This window comes from Phaseolus vulgaris, chromosome 2, assembly GCF_051622355.1.
Source record: "Phaseolus vulgaris cultivar YP4 chromosome 2, ASM5162235v1, whole genome shotgun sequence".
In the NCBI taxonomy this organism is placed as follows: domain Eukaryota; kingdom Viridiplantae; phylum Streptophyta; class Magnoliopsida; order Fabales; family Fabaceae; genus Phaseolus; species Phaseolus vulgaris.
Genome location: NC_143499.1, coordinates 29,573,697 through 29,583,257, shown reverse-complemented (window position 1 = coordinate 29,583,257; position 9,561 = coordinate 29,573,697). Strand labels below are relative to the sequence as shown.

The window sequence follows — 9,561 nt, the reverse complement described above, 5'->3', positions numbered from 1 at the left end:
TGTATTATATTTTTTTTACCATTCACTAAAAAATTATTAAATAAAAAATAAATTTAAAAATCAAAATAATTAATTATTATTTAAATAAATTAGAGATAATTTGATAAATTAAAAAATTATTAATTTTTAAAATAATTTTTATTATTATAATAAAAATTTATAAAATAGTTTTTAAATTAATATTTACTTATTAGCTATCAAAATTTTACTTACTTTTTATTTTATATTATAAATTAATCTTTATTAATCTTTTAAAAATTAATTTAAAATTTAAAATATTAATCATTAAAACTGTGATTAATTTAGATACAAATTTATAAATTATTTTATAAATTTTTTATTAATAACAAAAATCACTTTAGATACGGATAATTTTTTAATTTCTAAATTAGTATCTAGTTTAATTAATATAATAATTAATTATTTTTTTATATTTAAATTTGATTATTATTTAATTATTTTGTTGTTGTGATATTTTATAAAAAGGAAGAGAGTTATTAGAGGTGTCACTAAAAACCTGTAAAACCTTCATTTCCACTTGTATTGCTTTCTTTATCTTTATTTCCTTGTTCTGAGTTTGCTTGCTTTGTTTGTTTGATCTCAATTCCTTGGCTTCCATTCTTGCTTTGATATAGTAAGATTCATTTGGTTGTTGCTTTGAATAAATCATTTTTATCATCATAGTAGTGAATCAACAAACTCATTAATTAAATTGTTTGCATAACTCATTAAATTGTTTCATTCATGGATAAAATTATTTGTTCCTTCGTGATTATATGAGCGAAATGCATCCAATAACATAATTTATTATGCTTAAAAAATTATTACAGATTATATATGTAAGTTTAATTAATTATACTTTTCTCAGTCATAATGGAATTATGTTGAAGTAATTACTATTTATGACATTTATTTTGCTAGAACATTGTTTCTATATCTAATCGATTTTCATTTTTCATTATATGCTAAGTATGTTATATAAATTAGTTGTTAGTGATTAATTAAGTCTATGTTATTTTTTAGGAATGACTTGAAGTCATAATCAATTATTATGATTTATATTTGTTTGCATTGTACTGGAATGGATTATATCAATATGCATTGGAGATATAATTTTATGCATGTTATACAAAATAAAGATACAAAATTTTAAAAAATAATTAAATGACTTAAATATTATGTATGCCAGTTTTAATTATGTGTTGAAATGTGAAATTATGGTTAAAGTTAATTAATTTTTTATTTAATATTTTAATTTATACATTATTATTTTTATGTATGAAATTTAAAATGGTAGTGATAGATGATAAGGTAAATTATGTTACCAAATGGGTATGTTTGAAATTGTAAACTTTTGTAAGTTTTAAGAAAGTTATTTAAATTACATATTTAATATTGAAATTAGGGTTGATTAATTGAAATTATGGTTTAATGGTTTATGTTAAAATTATTATGTTAAAACTATGGACATTATTGTTTGAAACATGAATTATAATTTTAAATTATAGTTAAATAATTAATTTTCTTATAGTATTTTAGGAATTATTAATTTTTATATATGAGATTTAAATTAAATTATATGTAGGATTTTTAATTATAAATTCATATATTTTTTATGTGTAAAAAATTGTATTTTTAAAAGGGATTTTCACACGGCAAAGAAAAAAAAAACTTACAATTGATTTAAAAGAGGAAGACATGGATAACAACATTAATTTCTTATGCACAATAATAGTTATAATTACATAAGCAACTAGTAGCACTCATAATGCTTTTTCTTTATAGTTCATTAGTTATATATGTTTTCTATGTTTAGGAATAACACAAATAATATTAGAGAGTATATTAGAGAGTATAAACAATATTAGAGAGTATTTTTTAAAATGAATATTGTTGGGTTGATTTGATGTTATACCATATTCACACAAACAATCTCGTGACATTATTAGTATGAGACCGAAAATATGTGAACAATTAAGGACAATTAACATGCTCAAGAATGTATTTTAGGTCAATAATTGAAAAGTAAGGGACTAAACTTTTCCGTATAATATAGCATAACATAAAGAATCAAACTGCAATTTTTTCATCAACCGGAAGATAGTTAGTCGATAATGCCATAATGTGTTGAATACGATAATTATGTTGAAGGGAGAATTTTTATTTCAACAATCGATGCAATATGGGAAATCACATATCCTACACAACACAAAATTTTACTTATACTTTAAAGTAATATAATGACAAACTTAGTTGACATACATATATCATGTGAATAATGTTTACAATAAACCACTGTCATTTTGTTGTGGTTTAGAATTGTTTAAAGGTCTTAGACGAAACTCATATACGAGTTAATATTACAAGAAAATCATTAAACATAAACTAATTTAGAGATAAAAATTAATTAGTCATTATATTGACTAAGTTATGTATTATTTTATAAACTAAAAATTATTGATATCTAAAGTAGTTTCTCTTATTAATAAAAAAAAGTATGAAGTAGTTTTTAATTTGGTATCTAACATTAGCTACTAACTATTTTTTATTCTACATTAGTCATTAATTTAATTAAATTAGCTTGTGATTTTGACATAAATTCTTGGATGGAAAGAAACATTTGATTAGAGAATATTGAAGGATGCTCATTCTAGAGAGGATTAAATCATAATACTTGAATGCCAATTCATTTGAATTTGGTATATATCATGACTTTTAACATAATTACGAAATTCGAATGAATATAACTTCAATGTCGGTAGGAAAATACTATCTTAAGAATTTCAAATTTGTGTTAGAATAGAAAGATAAATATGTAGTCACAATTTTCTTCATGGGGTGGACAATAATCAATATAGTCTTATTAATGTGTTTACATAATGTTTCTTGTATGATTTTATATATTTATATTGCATAGATGAACTATTTTTTATTCGTAACCTGTTTTATATTTTTTCATTTAGGAGTGATATCTTCCTCTACAAAAAAAGTGTAAAGGAAAGAAAAGATAAAACTCTTGTAACTTATGATGAAGTTCTTCGTCAACTATGAGGGATCAACGCAATTTTAAATTAAACACATTTTTTAGCAAGCATAATCAAATAATTGATTATAATTATGTGATGATGGTTTAAATAAAGATAATTTTTCTTCATTTTTTCATATTTTACCCAAGCACTTAAAATTTCAAGGATTTAAATGCTTTGTGTTTCACTCGGTTTCCATTTTATTCAAATTTAAAAGCGACGAAAGTTTGTCACTAGATGCAGTGAGGTTAATAAGAAAAATATGAAAATCAAACCAGAAGATTGATTTAGTGTATGACTAATTTGAAGTATAACGGACAAAAACTATCATTTTCAAATATTTTCAAAGAATTCCACTACAACCATAATATAGCATTAAGTTCCATAATAAAACCATATATGTTGGGCCAAAATATAAAAAATGTGGGTAATTTCAATATTAATGAAAACCTTTCACATTACAGATGTATATGCATATACTACTACCATAAGTTGAACTAAACATAAATAATAAGAATAAAAAACGTATGGATATTAAATCTGAATTTATTTTTAAAGTAAGGATACTATATTCATTTAAAAATTTATCAATTAAAATGAATATTTTAAAATTTTACATCAATTAAATAACTTTATTTTTTATTATTTGAGTAGTTGTGTTTTCTCCTTTTCCACAGTGGAAACATAAGTTAATAGTAGTAAAGAATCAAACATTAGATGGATATTTAGATTATGTTTAACTGTGATGATAGTGTAATCTGAAAACAATCTGTATCTTTGTCCTGCAGGTCTCCGTTACTGGCAGTGTTTGAATGTGAAAAGTGACAGAATTGGTTGGTTGAATAAGAAAGTGGGAAAGTGGGGGAACAAGAGTTACGGGTTTGAATTTTGTGACTGGACCCAAACCATTTCCGGAAGAGCTGCATGTAAGACAAGTGTGTCAAATGCCAAACCCCATTTTCATTTTCCTTCCTTAAAAAACATCCAAGTACCCAACCCCACTTTCGTAATTTCCCACCCCTCCCTCTCAAACAAATCTTTCAATTTTTGGGCAGCCCCAGCCACAGCCCCAGCCCCAGCCCGGATCTTTCGCGGACGTGTTTCAGACAATTTTTCTTCCGCGCAGAGCCAAAAGTCACTTCTCTCCACTCTTTCTTTATTATTTCTCCGTCTTCCGTTTCTCTCTCCCTTCTCACCCTTTACGCTCAAACTCTTCCTATTATATAAATCAACTCACCACCCTCACTTTCTCTCTCTCTCTCTCTCCCTCTCCCTCTCAAAACCAGCAACTCAACCTTGCATGCATTCTTCTGCTTCTTCTCACTTAATATTCTTCTTTCCTTTTAATCCAACAAAGATAACATGGACAACAAGTAGCTTTCTGTTCAACCAGTAACGCATCTCCGGAGTAAGAGCTTGTTTCAGTTTTCGCCCTTTTTTAAGCCTTTTTTTTTTCCTTTCCGTCAATAAACTGTTATTCATTTCTGTTTCTTCTTCAGAAACGTTTTTCTCAGGCCTTCATTCTGCACCATTCTTATCTCTATACCAATCAATGGCTCGTGCGACTAACTGGCTATCGTTCTCGCTCTCCCCCATGGAAATGCTCCGAACCTCCGAGCCTCAGTATGTGCAATACGACGCCGCTTCTGCGAATAACTCGCATCACTATTTTCTCGATAACTTGTACGCCAACGGTAATATATAGTAGCCGCTTATTTACTTACTTAGTTACTAGTTACTGCTTCGATAAAACAAGTGCACGTGAGAGATCGCTGAAACTGTACATTTTGTTTGCAGGGTGGGGAAACGGGAACCTCAAGCCTCAGGTGCTGATGGAGCAGAATCTGAACCAGAGCGAGGTTAGTTATGTCGAATCGTCGCACTCGCAGAGCGTCAGCCACGCGCCACCGCCCAAGCTCGAGGACTTTCTTGGCGACTCCTCCGCTGTGATGCGTTATTCCGACAGCCAGACGGAGACGCAGGACTCGTCGCTGACTCACATGTATGACCACCACAGCTCTGCGTTCTTCGGCGACCAGCAGGATCTCAAGGCCATTGCTGGATTCCAGGCTTTTTCGACCAACTCTGGTTCCGAGGTTGATGATTCCGCGTCCATCGGGAAAGCGCAGCCCAGCGAGTTCGGGACTCACTCTATTGAGTCCTCTGGGAACGAGTTCGCCACTTTTTCCGGGGGCGCCACCGGCAATCTCTCGCTCGCAGTCGCTCAGAGCTCCGAGAAGGCCGTTTCTGCGGCAGATTCCGGAAGCTCCAAGAAGGTCGTGGATACCTTCGGCCAGCGAACTTCTATTTACAGAGGTGTCACCAGGTATACTGATTTTTCATTTCTCTATTATTGTTATTGCATAAGTCAATTACTGTTTTATGTTTTTTTTTGTTGGTTTGTGTGTGTGGATATGGTGCTTGGGCTAAAAAATGATGTTTCTCTTTTTCTTACCCAAAGGATGTTTTGGGATGTTGGAAGTTGAAAAAAAGTAGCTATAGCAAGTTCTTGTCCATTTGTGAGAATATAAGGAGATAGTGATTTTAGATATGCAGTATTGACAATGGTTTGAAAGAGGTCAAGATCATAAATTTGGCCTATTCTCACATCTATTTCATGTTAGATTGCGATTTATCTTTAATTATGTTTTCTGTGATTCTGCAGGCACCGATGGACAGGTAGATATGAAGCGCATCTATGGGACAACAGTTGCAGAAGGGAGGGTCAAGCGAGGAAAGGGCGTCAAGGTCTATCTCTCTCTATTTTTTAAAGTAAAGAAAGAAAATGAGAATAATAGAGGAATAGGTGTGATGGTATGAGACTGAAAAGTGGCTTGCATGCATTGAAGGTGCAGTTAATGGTTGGAGTGTGGTAGGACACCTGGGGTTTCTTTGTAAACAGTACTTTTTATGATTGACTGATGGGGGTATATACATACTATGGTGGTAGTACTTGTTGCTTCACTGTTTCTGCATTTTTCTTTCAATTGATTTGATCCGATGTGCCGCCATTTTGCCCCTTGTGAGTCGGGTGTCTTTGCTTTCTTGTCTGGTCAGACATGTTAATCTCTCATTTCTGTTCTCTCTGCATTTTCTCCCTGTTCCGTACACTTTTGTTGACGCCTTCATGTCTAGTATCTTATCTATCCGTCCTTCCCCTTTCTCATTAGTCATGACTCCTAACTCATATTGTGCATTAGGGCTTTATCTTTTGCTTTTGCTTTCCCACTTGCCAGGGAAAGCTGCGTTTGACCACATCACCCATCACTCCCATATTGAAATTTGTACTGGTTTACATTCAGATGGCGGAGCGTATACTGTAGCTCTGAAGGGTTTCCGACAGTGGGTCTGGCCCCCCCATCTCAGAATAATGTTGTCCTCATGGGTCTGAAACAAACTCACGGGATTTCTTAGATCCTATGTTGCCGGGACAAATAACAAAAATATTTTTTAATCACTCTTTATTGGACGAAAGAAGAGAAAGAAAGAAACGGCAAAAAGGCTATTTGTCTAAAATCGTTCCAATGAGAAATAGGCAATTCCGCATTGCTTTTTTCGGTCTCTTTTTAAATGCCGGGATATGTCTTTGACTATTAGGCTATCTACTTGCTATGATTGTTAAAAATTTTATTAACCTGAAAGGAAACCTTGCACAGATACTATCAATTTTTGTCTTTAAATTAATGTTGTTCATAGATTGAACCTTTTAGTACAAATAAAATTCGACCCGTCCTTGTTCTAGGAAAAGAGGATGGGGTTGATGGATCTAATCCAATGTACAGTTGTTTTCATCCTATCTAGCAGCCATAAAGGGAGTGAGAGAGAAAAAAATAAAGGAAAAAAAGGTTGCTTGTGCGCATGCACCATGGCAATTGGCAAGCATATATGATCACTTTTCTTTGGTCATTTGCATTTTGGGTTAGAAAAGTAATTTTTGGCAGATAATTTTGACTATTCCGTTAGCTGATGTTTGATATTTTTGGCTTTTCCTTTGCATGGAACGGGACTTTGGTGCATTTCTTGCTGTCATTCAACTTTTTGACTCTTCTACAGTTTATTTGGGTAAGTAGTACTTTTCATTTGGATTTGGTTCAAGAATGCTTAATACTACTATCTTAAACTTTTTTTGTTGTTTGAGAGATGGTTGTGACATAGCCAATTGTTGTGATTCTCAGGTGGATATGATAAGGAAGAAAAGGCCGCTAGAGCTTATGATTTGGCAGCTCTAAAGTACTGGGGGCCCACCGCTACCACCAACTTCCCTGTAATGCAGTCACTTCTTTCTTGTATTCAGTTTTGATAGATCTTAGTTGCATGAAATCCTAGACATATACAAGAACTGAAAATCTTGAGGTGGGACCAAAGAAGGGGAGATTCTACGCAAGGAATCATGCATGTTTAGTGTTCATATTTTAATAGGCTTGCATGTAGAAAAGTGATACAAAAGTTTCTCTTAAAGCGGATTGTGGTTAATGTGAAAGAAATATGCTTTACTTGGTACTTAAAAAGTGTTGAGGCTAAGGTGCCAAGAAAGGGTGTATAGTATCTTCATACTATAGTGGCCATAATATGAAAAGAGGGAGGAGGAGGGGGTGGAGAATTCTATATTATATGTATAGCTAGCTTGGTGGGTACATAGTACATATGTATAATATAAACTGAGATAATCCATAACAAACATCACTGACTTTATTTCTATCCTCCTTTCTCAGGTATCCAATTATTCAAAGGAATTGGAGGAGATGAAGCATGTTACGAAGCAAGAATTTATTGCATCCCTGCGAAGGTTTGCTTGAGTTAGCTTGTTAAAAATTTATCATTGTACACTTTTATGCAGTTACTGAAACTTTGAATTTTCATTCTTGCAGGAAAAGTAGTGGGTTTTCCAGGGGAGCTTCTATATACAGAGGTGTCACAAGGTTTGGAGTCTAAAATTTAAAATTATATAACATATTGAAGTGCCTGATCCTGTTTTAATACTTGTTAGTTGTGTTGTGCAGGCATCATCAACAGGGTAGATGGCAAGCAAGAATTGGCCGGGTAGCTGGAAACAAAGATCTGTACCTGGGAACATTCGGTATATATCTTTTCTTTTCTTTCATAGTCATGTTATAAAAAAAATGTGTCATCGTCTAAGGCACTTCACATTGTAACAGCAACTGAAGAGGAGGCAGCGGAGGCATACGATATTGCAGCAATAAAGTTCAGAGGTGCAAATGCAGTAACCAATTTTGAGATGAATAGATATGATGTGGACGCTATAATGAAGAGTTCTCTTCCAGTGGGTGGGGCAGCAAAACGCTTGAAGCTTTCTCTGGAATCAGAGCAGAAAGTTGCTGTGAGCAGCAATCAGCAGAATCCACAGTGTGGAAACGGGAGTGGCAGCATCAATTTCTCGGCCATTCACCAGCCGATTGCTTCAATCCCTTGTGGAATTCCGTTTGATTCTTCAACAGCATATTACCATCACAACCTTTTCCAACATTTTCATCCTTCCAACGCTGGCACAGCAGTGTCCACTGTCACTTCTGCTAATGCAACTGGGCTTAATGCACTGCCTCCTCCAGCAACAACAGCAGCTGAGTTCTTTATTTGGCCTCACCAGTCTTATTGATCTAATCAACTGCAACATCTTTTGCTAATTTTCTGGTTATGCTAACAAATCAAAAGCTATAGTCTCTGGCACAGTTTAGCTCCTCCTCTATAATTAACACCTTTAGGCTGCTAAGAAAGAAAAATGAGGTTTTTGAGTTCGCTAGTCTTAGTTACAGTAGGAAGCTGGATATGTAACTAATTACTGAAGAAAATGAGAAATATTTCGTGCATTGTAATCTTTGCACAACAATTTCCTAAATGCTTATTAGCTTTAGTATCATCTTCCCCTTTCTTTAATTACTTTAATTGTCAATTCGTCTTCGTGTTAAAAATTGCTGTTTATAACATTTCCGTGAAACACGGAAATAGAATGATCTCTTATTAACTCAATCTTAATTTAATGTCCGGTGTTGCTGTTTTATTTTATCTCTTGATATGTACATATTTGAAAGTTTTTCAATATGGATGGAATATCCCATGTATTCTTGTGTATATTTTTCTGATAAAAAAACAAAAAACTCATTATCAGTTATCTTTTTTTTGACACATACACTTAACTATCTTCATGTAATAATAATTTTCATTGATTTTAAAATAAATAACGTACACTGAGTGAAGGGTTTTTTAACTAAATTTTCACGTCTTGATAATGTTATTATCAATGGATACTTCATACATTTTCCTGATGACTTCATACGTTGTCTTTCCTTCATTGACAGCAATGATGAATACGTTAGCACTGTCTGCAAATATGATTCTTTTCCATAAATATTTTGTTGCTTGCAAATTTTTAAAATTTATTTGGTAATGACCATTTACTGAATTAGGACAATATAAGTTTTTTTTTCCTTCATTTAAGCTAAAGTCAGTCCTAAGTCCTATGTACCTAGTAGAAAGGTTTTCTGGTGAAACTTGTAATCAGTGTTTCCCTAATATTTAT

The 9,561-nt window shown here is 32.5% G+C and overlaps 1 protein-coding gene across 1 annotated transcript; it reads left to right on the top strand.

Moving 5' to 3' along the window:
• The first annotated feature begins 3,779 nt into the window (after nucleotides 1–3,779).
• Nucleotides 3,780–8,901, top strand: AIL7 (AINTEGUMENTA-like 7). Its single transcript, XM_068613000.2, has 10 exons — nucleotides 3,780–4,434; nucleotides 4,526–4,720; nucleotides 4,824–5,352; nucleotides 5,692–5,774; nucleotides 7,080–7,088; nucleotides 7,202–7,290; nucleotides 7,739–7,812; nucleotides 7,895–7,945; nucleotides 8,027–8,103; nucleotides 8,183–8,901. The coding sequence occupies exons 2-10, from the start codon at nucleotides 4,579–4,581 to the stop codon at nucleotides 8,638–8,640; spliced, it is 1,512 nt and encodes a 503-aa protein (XP_068469101.1). The 5' UTR covers nucleotides 3,780–4,434; nucleotides 4,526–4,578; the 3' UTR covers nucleotides 8,641–8,901.
• The last annotated feature ends 660 nt before the right edge of the window (nucleotides 8,902–9,561 follow it).